This window comes from Arachis ipaensis, chromosome B5 (assembly GCF_059453495.1).
Source record: "Arachis ipaensis isolate K30076 ecotype BB chromosome B5, ASM5945349v1, whole genome shotgun sequence".
In the NCBI taxonomy this organism is placed as follows: Eukaryota; Viridiplantae; Streptophyta; class Magnoliopsida; order Fabales; family Fabaceae; genus Arachis; species Arachis ipaensis.
Window position 1 is genome coordinate 153,502,528 of NC_142440.1, and position 16,420 is coordinate 153,518,947.

Here is a 16,420-nt window from a genome sequence, read left to right on the forward strand (position 1 = left end):
CATATATATAAATTCATTTCATACATTAGAAATTAAATTCGAGTTCGCCTGAAAAAGATAGAACCAAAAGCTGTGATTTCATGCATTGAAATCATACAAGAATATCTGCATAACAAATAAGACATATGAACATCGCCACCACTCAAATTATGTATGAACAGCACTTAACAAGAACCGCTACAAAAATCATGACAAATTCTCAAATAACATTAGATCATTCATAGGAGTATCTTTTGCATTACACAATAGAGGTCAGTCGTCAAACTGGGGTGAGATCTTTACATCAAGCAGATGACAAATAAGGTTATAGTTGTCAGAACTATGCAGCCATCAGCAGAGGTGAGTGACAAGACATGTCTCAAAGCCTTGGCTTGTGTCGTAGAATCAGTAGTTAACTGTGCCTCCACTCTTATCATGAATGTGAGCACCAATTATTGGTGTTTTCACTTGCCATGAATCTGAAGGCCTAACCAATACAGGGCTGCTTCATCCAAGTGCAGTCAAAACCTATCCGGTGACTTATGTAGAGGTTGAAATCTTTAAAATGCACAAACCCCTATTAGCACCCCTGAAACTTTTGAGCAGCACATGAGGAAATAAGTGAATACACGGAATCATGAAACATCCTGAAGAGCCAGATTTAATTCGTGCGCTGACTTTGCAATTGATCCTCCTCTTCTACAGACAATAAAAAACGATAAGATTATCCAATGCTTGATATAGGATTTTCATGCTAATTGTTTTTATGTATTAGCAATTAGTATTAATGAAAGGAAAATGAAGAAAAGAAAATGAACAAAGTAGAATGCATACCTTGTAAGAGAAGGTAAAAAATGTTTGACCTTTTCAAGCTCTACAAAGCATGCGTTGCAACGTTCTAGCCTGGTCCTCATTAAGAAGCAAAAAAAAAAAAAAAGAAAAAAGATTGAGTCGATATACAATATATACAAGACATGAAATAAGAAAACCAAGATGGTAAAATTAACACCTTTTCTCTGCTTCAATATCAACACCAACGGATGGTGCAGCTGATACGGCTGAATAAATCATAGAACCGAAAGTTCTGACCAGCTTCAATAGCATTTCTAACGATATTTCTAGATGTCTACAGACATACAAATATCAGATTGTCAATAACATGTAACAAAATCTTATAGTTTTATGTTATAAATGCATGCAAATAGAGCAAATGTGAAAATCCCTGGTGTTATTTTAGTTTAAAACCACAAAACTGATAACAATATTGTAACCACAATAAAAACTAAAAGGGTAAAATGATTCGCGTGATGCGTCCACAGCTGATCTAACATATAACTCCAAATTATTTTGCCAGTGGTTGGTTGCAGAATTTTATAATAATGATCAAACACTCGAGATATAAGTTAGACATCTTTTAGCTATGATGGAAACAAGGAAGATAAAATTGACATAACACAAAAAGCATTGATTTCATAAACCATATATCTGTATCTTTATATTTTCCCTTTTCTCATTAAAGTGATTCAAAGAAGTAAAAGGATCTAATCCCACTGCACCATACTTGTCCAACACGGCATAAAAAGTGCTGCCTTGAATCAGATGGCAGAAGAGGAGATGCTTACCTGTCCATTTGACTTTGTAGAAGGTCAGTCAGTGGTGGCAGCAGACCAGTGCACACATCAAGCGTAACGATATCCATTTTTTCCGTTATCACACTAACAACATCAGCAATCACCTGGAATAAATACCATAATACATTAATATCTTGAGTATCAAGAATTTGGTCAAATATAATATGATCATCAATACCACAAGTGAGAACACATATAGTAACATTGGAAAGCGACTGAAAATGCTCACAGCATGATCATTCATCTTCGACACTGCTTCAATGGCCTCCTTAACATCATTTCTTTGCCACCATCTATAGACCACCTGCAACATGTTCCTTATAAAGTAAGTAAATTTATAACCAGTAATAAGTTTGGTTCAGTCCCAAACCCCCATTTTTCTTCTCCCCAAACAGCAAAACCCAAAAAGAAAACGTTATTTCTGTTACAGAAAACATTTTTTTTGTTAAGGGAATAGGTTTTGTAGGAAAACAACGGATTGTTCTTATTCAGGAACTCTATAGGGAAGTATAGAACCTAAAAAACATTTAACTCAACCCCCCCCCCCCCCCAAAACAAAAAAAACCACCACAAAAAGAATAAGAGGAAAAATTCAAAATTGTTCAGTTGGTTGCAGTGATTTGTTGTCTAACCGTCTATTATTAAAAAGGGATTATTATAGTACTTTAAAAAATTGCAGGGTGCCAATACTGTTATGTTGGCGTGGTTGAAAAATTGCCGTGTGTCCCATCAACTAAAATTATTTGTTTTTAAAAATTAAAAAATTTGAAAACAAATCTTAAACCATTGATTAGATTAAGTGTACCAATACCCATATAAAGAGAAGGGTAAGAAATCACTTATTTATAAAGTATAGTAGAATTTCACAGAAAAATGTTAACCACTACAGACTACATCCTGGATAAAATTGACTTAGGCTCCTATAATCTTAAACACTGCTTAGGTAACAGCTAATTAAGAATGGTTTTTTCTTTTGAGACACCTTTTTATGCACATGCAAGTTTATGTTTGTAGTTTCTGTTACTTGAATTTATTTACTTTTCTTATCCAAAGAGATGAAGAAATAAAAAGGTGAATCACTTTTTGCTCTTTGTTGTTTAGCTTCATCCAACCCAGATTGATTGACAATTTATTTAATGACATGCAAAGATTCTTGATCACAAGGGGCACAAGATAGTTAATATATAAGTCAAAGCACATTCAAGTGACTTAATAAAAACTCATCATGATTACAAGTTCAGATACCTACTTGTAACTTGGCTGAGCGAGCCTGCATTGAACTGAGAAATTGATCGTGCTGTTCCATCACATCAGCAATAGAATCTTCATCACTAGCAGAAACTGTGGCCTTCTCAGTGGATATAGAAGGTTCTCTCTGTTTAGCTTTGAGAAATTAGGGACTTATATCCTCAAGGAAATCAAAATGAGAGAAAAGAAAGCAAAAAAAAAAACGGGGGCCCACACACACTATAACAAATGCCAGGGCTAAGAAATCTATCCCCAACACAATGACATCAGATATTAAATTTCTTTTAAAACCATGAATGCTGCAAGTGTACCAAGATTGTCTTGATTCTTTATTCAATAAGATATTGCATACATTTTGCATGCTCGCCCAAAATAATGAAAACTTTTGCAAATGCTGACATGTAAGTTTGAGTATATCCATACTCCTTCAAAAACTATATATCTTGTGTTCTTTTTAAGTTTTGTATTTCTTAACAATGCTATCATCCACTGATAATCATCTCTAAGGTAAGAAGAGTTGATAGGAAACAGTATGATACCCCACTGAAAGGAAGCTGTACAGATGATATTCTCCTGTGTGAAATTCCTGGCCTAGGTCCTTCATAATTCAGAGATCGTTCTCTCTTTTCCAAACTGAGAAGTGAGCGCATTCTCCCTACATATTTTAAAGAGTGTCAATTGAGAATCCATACATATATATGATATGAACACCTTCTACAAGCATACCTCCTCTTTGTACTTCGACAGAAGATATGTCTCTACTCAATTTCTGCCCCCGAGATTCATCTAGAGCAAGATAGAAATCACATCAGTAAATTCCATCAAACAGATTACAAGAATAAAAGTTTAACAAATGATCATCAATCATTATACTAAGCACAACATGGTACAGCGGCAATCATCCATGCTCTATGGCAAAATTAATAACTGCATGTTATCTTTGGTCTTGGGCTAATGGTGGTTCGAAGTATATTAAGAAAGGATTATAGATTAGTAAAAGTTAATATCTATCTTTGGAATTTGGAACTCTTCTTTGTAGCAAAGAACTCACGTAAAGACAAGGTCGTTTTGTTGGGACAGACATGTTGAGCACAAATTCATTTTCCAACTATGTTTATCAGGTATACTCCATAAATATTGATCCTTGAATAACAAGCAACCTTGTACATGGAGGATTTTGTACAAGATACAAAGCTGATTAACAACACTCAGCTTTATCAAGTATTAAATGTGTCAATTGCAACATGGTATGATAGTTAAAGCCGTATTCTGAGAAATAAGAATACCTTGCGTTGAGTTTACTACAACTGGGAAATTATTTTTATCTTCAAAACCACTTAATTCACTACCCTTAGAAGCTGCAGATTCAGTTACAGGACTGAGGCGTGACTTATCCACATCATCTCTGTTGTTTGGAGACTTGCGTATATCTGCTGCCTTTGACTGCAAAGAGAATGGCATTGTTCTTTCAACAATACCGGCTTCTTTTCTGGAATCTACTATAAGCTCTGGCCTCACGCTAGTTCTGGGGACAATTACAGGTATAATATCTGGTTTATTGATAAGTGGTACATTGGATGTTATATGAGACTTCAAAGAGCTCCTCTTCTGAGCTGCATTAATCACTGCTGTTGAACCACCAGATGCTGCTGTCTTGGGACCAGAGTTCAAATTGATCCTTTGAGGAGTACTTGGTGCACTTCCTGTGGCTTCATGCAAACCATAAATGAAAGTAATGAGGAAGTTTAGATATAATGGGCCATAGTATCCAAATGGATTGGAATCATGGAGGTATTAAACAAACAATCAATCAAGCAAATGCCAGAAAGTCACCAAAAGAAAACATCAGTGAAGAAAAAGAAGAGAAAGGATATATACATGTCAAAGATTTTCCCTCCTTCAAGGGATCTGGATCTTGAGTAACTGACAACCTTCCAAGAGATTTTGTTTCCTTTAGTAATGGATCTGGATTTTGAGAAACAGATAGCCTAGGCTTAGCTGTGATCTCATTCAGTACAGCCATATTTCCACTTGAAGATTTAGTTTCTGAATGCCCATTTAGTTTGTTTCCTTTACTAAGTGCATATGGTTCAATGCGCTGGATAATAAGTCAAATGTAAAATGGTCCATTAGCATGAAATTTTATCAAATACAACCATTATTAGATGCAGCAACTTGTGTGTTAAAGTAAATTTATTTACCGAAATGTCCACAACCCAGACTCCCACACAACTTTGATTGTATGAGCAACCAAGAAGTTTCCCTTCATGAACATTAAGATCTGACAATTTAGACCAACCCACTTCCACCATATCATGACATCTTATAGGCTCCCAAGAGAAAACCTACACAGAAGAAGGTGGTACATTGTTAACTTGATAAATGATTACATCAAATGAATGAATGAACTAACAATGGAGTGTACCTTCAAACTCTCATGTAAACCACAAAGTAGGGTCCTCCCATCAGGACTGAAAGTAAGTGAACGAACTCCAGTTGTCTACAGTACAGATAATATAAATACTTAAGCTTACCCAAAAATTCTTAAATATAACTTGCATGATAAACCCCCCATTACCAGAGTAAATAACAATTGCCCTAAAAAACAGAGAGTACCTCAGGACCAGCTGAACCGATAAGCTCAAAGGTTTCAAGGTCCCAAAATTTAACTGTCCTATCTGCAGAACCTGGGCACAGAAAGAAAGGAACAAAATAACAATTACACTTGAATTGCCTACCCAAATGCTATTAGCTTATGCTAAACTGCATTTATGACAGTACACCTAATTTAACAAGTCATGCTCAAATAAGAACCAATCCATGCTGTTTCTTATCTAAGTAGGATCATGATGCTTCCCACCACCAGCTAGTGAAACATAATGTCATAAAGGTAAGACTAACCTGTTGCCAGGAGAAACTCACTGGGATGAAAATCTATACACTGGACCTGGCCCTCATGGCACTTAAAATCGTGCAAGAGTTTTCCAGCAGTCAGATCCCATAACTGCAGAAGTATATTGGGGAAAAAAAATCAACAGAGTCTTCTAAACAACAAAGTGCAGTAGAGAAATATAAGCCTATTCCCCGAGATGTGAAAGGCCATAGCGTCATTACTCATTACCCAGTGTTCAACACATCATCCCATCGCTGAAATTTTTAACTAATGTGCATAAATGCACAACAGATAAAATAACAATAAAGCCTTCTTCTAACTTGTAACTGGTTATATGGATCAAACAAAAACTATTATATCTAATTGTGAACTATATCTATAAACAACTCATTTGTATGTAGGTCCTTAATTTTGTCTTAGCCTCCCCTTCTATTTTGAGCTCCTATCTGTCTAATCTCTTCTTTATGTACAGGCATTATATTATATGTATTCTCTAACATGAACAAACCACCAAAGGTGTATTTGTACCATATTTTCCACAATAAGTGCAAACCCAACTTTCTCTCTATGCTTTCATTCCTAATCATAGTTCATATATAATGTGTCCACTCATCCAATGCAATATTGATCTATAAAAAGATTTCTTGAGCACCGAACATTTGTATCATACATGTTATTTTCTGCCTTGCTTTGATGTGTTCACTCATATGCAACAAATACAGCATTTTGTGATTCATCAAATCATTGTGATATGTGACCAAAATGCATTTTATTATATATTCGGTCCAACGTAATTTAGAACTTCATACCTCCATACTTAATTATTTAATTTAGAGTAAACTAACTATTTTGTCCCTCAAAAATACATGTGACATCAATAGGGGAACTTAAAAGAATTTTTTACATTTAGTCCCTATAACATACAAGAGCTATTGGTTTAGTCTCTAAAAAGCATTTTATATATCAGTTTAATCCCAAAAAAATAAACACAAAATTGGCCCTGGAACTAAATTGAAAAAAATATATATTTTTTCAAGACCAAACTAACATTACATATATTTTTAAGGGATTAAATAGATATTTTAGTCTTAATTAATTGATCATAACAACCTTGGTATGAATTTGATGATAGCAGAAAAGGGAAAGCAACTCTAACCTTCACAGTGTGGTCCTCTCCACCTGAAACAACCCATCGTCCATCTGGAGTAAACCTAATTGCATTTACCCCACGCGTATGGCCCTTGTAAGTATGGATGCAACCCTTCTTTCTGATGTCCCATATCTTAAGATTAGTGTCTAGAGAACCAGATGCAAAGAACTCTCCAAAAGGATGGAAGTCCACTGATGTACAATTGGACCTATGACCAGTAAGAGTACGAACAACTACCAAAGAAAAGAAACATCACAATCCAAACAACAGTGTATCAGTATGAGTACAAATTTTAAAAATAAATATAATGTTTTATGAGACTACTTATATCTCTTTTTATCTGTGTTTTCATATTGCTAAAGGAAATGAGCAAGCAACAACATACTCTTTGCCTCCTCCAAGTCCCAAAGCTTTATAGTGCCACTCGCAGCTCCGGCAGCTACCAACACTTCAGAGGAATCAAAGCTTACAGAATCTATCCCACTAGTATGCCCTGACAAACTCTGCAAAAATGCCAAAAAAGTACAGCTCTCACAGTAGATAAAAACAAACATCCCACATTTTTTATTAAAAACAATAGAATACATCCAAAAACGAAAAAGTTGAAAAAAGAGTAGAGAAGAGTAGAACAAACCAGTATAGCATTAGGTTTGCCAATGGCCCAAAGATTGACCTTGTGATCTTCACCACCAGTGACAAGAACCCTAGACGATTTCCTCCCAATTTTAAGACAGTTCACAGTGGAAGCATGCGCCACAAATTCCTCTGCACACAACTAATCAAGGACCTCACAACTCACAAAAACAAAACTATAAACATAACAATGCAGCTCGAGACACAAGCACACAGAGATCTATTCAATATTCTAGTAAAACGTAAGTAGCTGAAATTGAAATTTCACAGATCAAATAAACACATTGAAGGATACGCAGCTTGTAGGCGCGTTTGGTAGTCATCAGTGGCACACAAAGCAGCAAACAGATATTAACGGAAAAATCGAAAACCCTAACAAATTCTCTCTACTCGAACCATTCGAGAGAGAGAAAAAACACAGATCCAAACTCAGCAGTCTGCTTCTAGAAGATTCCAGATCTTCGTTTACAATCAGCTGCCGACAAAAAAACACACAAAAATGAAAAAATGCACTACTTAATAATTAATATTCAAAAAATAAATAATAATTAAAATATTGAAAATAGATCAGAAGGAACAGTAAAACTAAAGAAAGAAGAAGCTGACGGAAGTTGTTGCTTGAGAATTGAAAGCAGAAAGAATAAGTTACATTTAACTTGGAGAAGCAGAGAGTGGCGCATAAGCATGAAAAAGAAGGTTAAGTTCTTAGGTGGCGGAAGAAGCAAAGCATGTAAGGTTAAGTGAAACGGCGTCGTTTAGCGGCGGTGAGGGGTGGTTAACAATGGAGGTGCATTTGAGTGGTGAGGCAGAGGGATCTGTTAGAGAGAGAGGAAGAAGAAGCGCGTTTGTGTTTCACGAATTGTGCGTGAGAGTGTAATGAATGAATGAATGATGATGGAAATGGAGTTAATGCTTTGTGTTTCAAATTAACCTGAGAGTGGGAAGAACGGAAAGGAGAGGACTCATGAAGGGTCAATTTCTGTAATTTTCTGAATTTTCAGGATGTATTCAGTAAATACATGAAAGCTACCTTCCACGTTTTTCTTATTTCATTTTTTTTTTCACATTTTCTTATACAAATGTTTTTTGAAGCAATTTTAGAGTAAACTATACATTTTGGTATGCCTTCACTCTATATTTTCTTTATAAATGATGTGTATTTTTTATTAATTAAAATATAATTTAAATATATAATTAATTAACAATATTAATCGTAATTTTATACGAGTATAAAAAATATTTAGTATATTATTATCAAACTAACAATTAGAATTTTGTGTTGGTTCATATTTATCGAATAAATCTCTTATTTTTTAACATTTAATTTTAGAAAATTGCTATATGGCCAACAAATATTATTATTTTTAGCTAATACTTAGTCAATAATAATTTGCACTTGTATTTACAGTAGTTTAGCACACAAAAAATATATAGTTTGTACTTATATTTATTACTAAAATTTGTATACATGAATCAATATAGTTTGCACTCATATTTTACAGAATTTACACAAATAAATTAGTAAAATTTATCTATTAAAAAAATTAATATTTATACTAATCAAATAATAATAAAATATACTAAAAATTGCTGGTCTCAAGAGTTTTTCTTAATTTAATATCTTTGTACCACAAATGCTAATAACAAAAAATTTGGAGGGAATAAATTTTAGTCGATCGTTGGGTGACATATTAATTTTTTTATTTTATTAATTTTTAAATACATAAATTGATATAATTTATACTCACATTGTGGAAAATTTGCATATAAATTGATAGGGGATGCGTATATATAAATTATTATATTTTGTATCTTTTTGCAACGTTATATTAAAATAAACAACATTTTACTACTTGAAGTTTTTGCTTTATTTTCTTTTTTGCTACTAACTTTTCTGATTAAAATTTGCATGTGGTATTGATATTCGAAGTGTTCTATGATATTAAATACCTAGCAGGGTTTGGAGTTGGTAGTAAGAGTGAGTTGAATCCTAAGAAAACATCGGCAAAGTAAATTTCAATCATAAGAAGCAAAAGATCCTCCTTGTTGGTTGTTACTAGAAGTCCTCAAATTAAAGATTTTTATCTAAGCTTCAAATTAAATACAAAAATAAAGTTTAATTTTACAATAAATTAATATGTTCATTCCTGAAAAACAATTTCTAAAAGTTGAAAATAAATAAGAGATTGTAATATTTCACCTTATTAATATTGAGTGAATTAGATTTTTCTTTTCAAATATTAGGTTATTGACAGTTCAATACTTCAATCTTCACTTTTAGTGACTTTGTCGAGTAGAACTAATTTTTTAAATGCCACAAAATAAAAAGCACTTTTCGAAATATTATTTTATCAGAAAACTAATTGTTTTGTGGGTTTCAAAACAATAGTTTTATGATTTTTTCCATAACTTTAGTTCATATACTATAAGAAAAGTATACGGAACCAAGAGGTGGTGATAGTAAAAAAGTAAACAACTTAATTAATTTATAATTATATTTAATTAATTTTATTTATTTTTAATTTATAATATTTGATATTAATTGCTTCTCACCCCAAATTAAAATTCTAAATGATACGTTGAAAAAATAGGGACGGGGATCACGGAACTTCCAACAATCTCGATTCGTAGTATATAAAAAAATTTATAAAATATATAAAAGAACATTCATTTAGTATGAAAAAGAAACATTCTGATACTTAGGGCTGCGTTTGTTTCCAAGACACTGAAAACAAGACAGGATAAGACATTGATGGATAGAGACACAAAATTTTGTGTTCTTGTATTCTGTTTGGCAATAAACTAGAACAAATTATAAAAATCCAATTTATTCTTATTGTTTCCATTCAAAAAATTTGAGATGAAAAATATAATAATAAAAAATATAATTATGAAAAATTAACAAAAATAATGAAAGAAAAAATAAAAAATAAGTTGTATCCCTTGTTAGTGTCTCTGTGTCCTTTCTGTCAGGATGGATACAAAATACACTAATTCAGTGTCTCTGGACACATTATCTCTATCCATGTCTCTTCTGTCAAACACAATTTTATGTTTCTGTGTCTCTATCTCAGTGTCCTGTCTCTATAAACAAACGCAGCCTAGTAGAAAAAACATCTTAATGCGTAACATAAGTACCATCCACGTCATCCAAAGGCATTTTACAGGTTTTTGACTGGTTTTAGTTTCTTAGCATTATTCTATAAGCATCCCAAATTTAAATTGAGTCGCTATATCATTATCATAGGGTCAGAAAATACCATATTCTTTCATAAAGACTCTACCCACACTACCCTAGTTTTTTTCAGGTTCCTAATTTTTTGGAGGGAGTAAATGCAGTTATGCAGTAAAAAACAAACCAACCCTTGCTACTATTCAGCTTTTCAGTATATGGCAATTTAGTACACAATCATTTAGACATTAAAAATTGAAGAATGATCATGGCAATTTAAATAGTAAATATATATTTCATTCGTAGTTAAGAAAAGATCATTTCACTTTAATTCTTTATAATGTTTTTCTATTTATGATTTTTTATAAATGACATTATCAAAATTGGAGTGACAATATTCATTCTCTATATATTATATTGATATTGAATTGAATTAGCAAATTTTTTATTATTTATACTATTGTTTTATGTGTTTAACATATTTGAAAGTACTTTTATATTAAATTTATTTTATATTATCCATAATAACACGTCAGAATGAGATTAAACAAAACAATAAAAACAAATATGATTTATGATTTGTCCTAAATTTGAAAGAAGGAAATTAAAATCATAAAAAAATATAATAATATCATGGTTTTTGTTACGGATCCGATCCACGGATCCCGCATACCCGGTAACCCGGGGACAACCCGCTTCCACACAAAGGCCCAAACTCCGGCCCTTCAAAACCTCTAACCCAAATATCTCTCTCTTATCTTAACCAAATAAGATAAGATAAGATATTCACCTATAAATAAGAGGACCCAGGTTCCCCCAGGTATTCATTCATCCCTCACACTTTCTACCTCTTAGATCCATTCTGACTTGAGCGTCGGAGTGTCTTTGCAGGTACCACCCCCATTGCTCCAGTCAAGCGACCCGGCTCCAGCTCAATCCGCGAATTCCCGATCCACCCTTCAAACCATACCAGAGACATCTCGTACAGTTTTAATTAATGAAGAACGGAAAGAAACAGCTATTAAGGTCTACAACACTGAATTGTTTCGGCTTGAGACTAGAGAGAGTTTTGGAAGGATTTGGGACTAAAAATTCTATCTACAAAGATATTATTCAATTTTATTTTTGGAGTTGATAAATAAATTTTATTGTCGTTTTTTTCTTTTCTTAATAATTTTGTTTATTTTGGATTATCGCTTATATTCTCTTTAATTCTTAATTCGTAGAATTTAAGAATATCTAAAAAAAATAATAAGAACCGAATAATTAAACAATAACTAAAACACCTTGAGATCAAACAACAAAACACCAACCAATGTAGGTGATTTACTAATGCCATCAAAGACAATTGTATTGTGGACTAAAAAAGGTTACCTTTTTTTTTTACATCAAAGATAGGAGATTCGAATCCGACAATTCACAACCTTTTAATTGACTATGGAGAGACTTGAAAAAGTTACTTTTACATACTAAAACATAAAAAATTAAAAATTAATTACAACAAAACAAACAAAACAAATTACGCTAACAATTTCGTAGACAAATCTCTTTTTATTATTATTATGTAAAAACCTTTATCAAAGATTGTCTAAAATAATTAAAAAAACAAACAAATACAAAAAAATCAATCACAAAATTAATTATTCGTATAAAATATATATTAAAATAATATATATATTTATACATAAAATCATAATAATTTATTTAATGACTTTTTTATATTACATAATATTTAAAAAAAAAAAACAAAATAGGATAATAATTTCCCATTAACGCACTATTGGTATTTATAATTGAACCATAACTTCAATTTGAATGTCTATAATTTCTTAAAAGTTTAAGAATGGAATAATTTTTTTTAAAGAAAAAGAAAAAAATCTCTTATTGTGTGCATTTTTAGTTCTGCTGTTGTTGCCTTTAACACACTTTGTTCCCTCCAAGTAAATCAAAATTGAAAAGAGCACCATAACCCCTTTGCTTCCTGGGGACTCTCTTCTTCACCTTTTTCCTCACCTTTTTAAATTTCTCCATTCTTTAATGATTCATTTCGGAGTCATAATGATTAGAATGAATAAAGCTATATATGGCAACCTATTTTTATCTATAATTTAATCAAAAGATAAACCAAGGTCAAATGAATCTTCCTTTCTGTTAAATTTTAAAAAGAAATGAAAAAAAACTTAGGTGATTGAAGGTATCTTTAAACATCATCCAAACAACGGTATAATAGGCGTTGGAAAATTCAAATTTAATCAATCTTACACAATTATATAACTTTATTACTACCAAAATTAAAAACACTAATACGTGGAACATGAGTAAACGACGAATTTAATGTGTTTGAAACACTTGAGATTTTAGTTGACTTCCCCAAAAAAATTTGGTCATAGCAAAACTGAGTAGAAAATATATCTTTAAAGGAAAAAAAAAATTATATACATGAGAATGGTAAAGTCAGACTTTTAAAATTAAGATACAACTTAAAAGTTTTTTTTTTCTTTTCGATGGTTAAAGTAATAATTAAGGAATGGATTAAATGACTTACATGTGGTAGAGTAGATTTTTTTTTTTTTAAGATATAAACTTTTATTAATAGAAAAAAAAAGTACAATTGTCCATTACTATTAAGATTAAAGAAAAAAAAATACATATTATGGTGTTTATATATACTTACCTAATTTACTAAAAAAAGATAAAAATTAATATTTAAATTAAAAATATAAAAATAAATAATTTTTTAATATTTAAAACTTACCATAAAAGACAAATTCGACAAATTCAGCACCAAAATTATAGGTACCACAGAATTTACAAAAAAAAAATAGGGTATTAACCCAAACAAAAACTTCAGTAAATAAAGATAAGAACAAGTGTTTTCTTAAACGAAAGAGAGAATGGTATTATCCAATTTAAAAATAGAGATCAAAAGTTATTGTATTTCATCGCAGAACTTGCGGACTAAAGAGACAATTTCTGCAGGGCTGTTTGTGCTAAAAAAATCCAAGATTTTCGTTTCTTCCACATGAACCAAAGGAAAATAGCAAGAAGTTGGGGATGGATCCATCGGGTGGGGCTGGATTTAAGGGTTTCCATGGATGATATCCACCATTGGGTGATATAATACTCTACCACACAAAGCCTTACGCTTAAGTCGTAAAGCAAAGGTGGCGAGGTATTACGACCTCTAAAAATAAAATATGTACATAAATATGATTGAAAGAATTCATATCTAGGAGCCTTGGAGAATAAGCTAAACAAAAGTAAAAACAGAAAATCGTGTCACATTCGCATGGATAATCGTAAAATGGATAGATAAAATCAAAAGAAGGCTAAAAATATAATATACTGATTGGAGTTCCAAAATGCAGATATCAAGCTCCAAACTCGACCTACGAAGCTAAAGCCAACCAGAGTATGTAATTATATTTATAAATACAACCCAAAATGAAACTCAAACTACAGAATAAACACATGTTTCTCCAAGTCAACTTCTAGTAGGGAAAAAAATACAAAACATACATGCGGAGATTCTATATACATATATACATAGCCTAAAACAAATTAGAACAGTCAAAAGATAGTTCTTCACTTGTAAGGAGGGTCTCCAAATGCTCAACGAGGTGCCTCTTGACCTGCATCTGAAAAATAACAGAAATATGTATGGAATGAGAACAGTAGGTTCTCAGCATGGTAAAGGTGTCCGCAAAGTTAATATAAAAGGTCTCGGAAAAATAATAAGCATTCCTAGAATTTTAACACTCAAATTAATCTTAAAATTTATTCTAAACCAATAATATCGGTAATCTAACTAAAGGATCCTAACTGTATTCTAACTCTGCATCTTCTGTCAACTCTAAACTCCCAAATCACCGGTGGAACAACCCTCCTTCACTCCTCTGCCAAGAGAGGGTCTCTTAGAAGAATATACATATGATTCAAACAAGAAAAACACAGATAGAGGTGCAATTACAGCAAGTAGAACAAGTAGCAGATAAGCAAAGTTAAGCAATTAAGCAAACCAAAACAATACACACTCAAGCAAAACATTCAAATGCACATGATGTATGCCTGTCCTATGGCTAATGAGTCTCATCTGTCGGTTATATAGCCAACATGACATGTCCTGATAGTTAACCATTGGATAGTCCTTCTGTGCGCACATTCCCAAGCTCAAAAATAATATCCATAGAGTCAAACTCCAAGCTCAATAATACAATATTCCATGAAGTTAAACTCCATATATATATATATATATATATATATATATATGCCCATGGGGAAACCCGAAGAGTTAAAGTATCCGATCACATCTTGCGACAGAGGGTCAACAATCAGTCTCAATGTCATCATCATTCATAAAAAATTCATAGTGTTAAACCTTAAAATGGTCCCTGAGATTGGCGTCGTGCACTAAAATCGTCCCTAAGATTCCAATTGCACTAATTACGTCCTTGAGATTGACAAAAGTGCACCACATTAGTCCCTAACCAATTTTTCATTAGTGAGATGATGACATGGCTTTGATGACGTGGATTGTTAGTGACACGTGTCACTACATGGTTTGGCCACGTGTAATGGTATGATGATGTGTTGACCAGTGACACGTGGCATGCTGATGTGGATAGTTGTGCCACGTGTTACAATGCTATTTGGCCATGTGTCTTTTTGTGCCATGTGTCGCAACAGTATTCCTCCATGTGTCATCCATTATGTCATCATTGTAGATGCATCAAATTAGTCTCTCACTTTGCATTAAGTGACTCATTTTAGTCTCTGAAATTAAATATCGTGCACCAAACTAATCCTTTTACTAGTTTTTTTCTCCTTTTTTCTATAAATTCAAAATTCTCAATATTTTTGAATCCATTCATTTCAATTCTATTTTTTCACATGTTATTTAAATACAAGTACTTTTATAAAATATTTTTTCCGCCATCTTGGAGTTGACTTGAAGACATTTCAAGCACTCCACTACCATCTTCAACCTCTTTTGTCTAGATTGAAGATGTCGGAAATGGTAGTGAGGGTGCTTGAATTACCTTCAGTCTAGCCTATTTACACACAATGGAAACATGTATTTCATAAAAACCGAAAAAAATGTGTATTTTAATTCTTGATTTCTTGTTAAAAAGACATGTTTTTTGAAGAAAAATGTGTTCAATCAATCATATAATTTTTTTTATAACAACATATTTATATATTATAAAATTTACTAATGTTAAATTTTTATAGAAAAAATTATATAATAAAAATCTTAAATTTTTTTAAAAAAGCACTTGTATTTAAACGATATGTGAAAAAGTAGAACTGAAATTAGTGCATCCAAAATATTAAAAATTTTAAATTTTTAAAAAACTGAGAAAAAAATTGGTGAAGGGGCTAGTTTGGTTCACGACATTCAATTTCATAGACTAAAATGAGTCACTTAATACAAAGTGAGGGACTAATTTAGTTCATCTACAACGATGACATAATGGATGACACGTGAACGAATACTATTGCGACACGTGGCACAACCATCCACATCAGCATGCCACGTGTCACTGGTTGACACGTGTCACTAATAGCCCACATCATCAAGCCATGTCATCACGTCGTTAATGAAAAATGGGTCAGGAACTAACGTGGTGCACTTTTGTCAATCTCAGAGACGTAATTTGTGCAATTAAAATCTCAAGGACAATGTTAGTGCATGATGCCAATCTCAAGGACCA

General features: G+C 32.3%; 1 protein-coding gene across 1 annotated transcript; it reads right to left on the reverse strand.

Moving 5' to 3' along the window:
* Positions 1–2: 2 nt before the first annotated feature.
* Positions 3–8,525, reverse strand: LOC107644572 (katanin p80 WD40 repeat-containing subunit B1 homolog KTN80.4). The gene is made up of 19 exons (XM_016348460.3): positions 8,184–8,525; positions 7,830–8,009; positions 7,536–7,666; positions 7,287–7,404; positions 6,908–7,134; positions 5,760–5,862; positions 5,475–5,545; positions 5,284–5,358; positions 5,060–5,203; positions 4,737–4,956; positions 4,145–4,567; positions 3,585–3,644; positions 3,398–3,513; positions 2,860–2,985; positions 1,840–1,914; positions 1,602–1,714; positions 989–1,105; positions 814–882; positions 3–678 (listed from the first exon to the last, which is right to left on the reverse strand). The coding sequence occupies exons 2-19, from the start codon at positions 7,855–7,857 to the stop codon at positions 615–617; spliced, it is 2,280 nt and encodes a 759-aa protein (XP_016203946.1). The 5' UTR covers positions 7,858–8,009; positions 8,184–8,525; the 3' UTR covers positions 3–614.
* Positions 8,526–16,420: the final 7,895 nt, after the last annotated feature.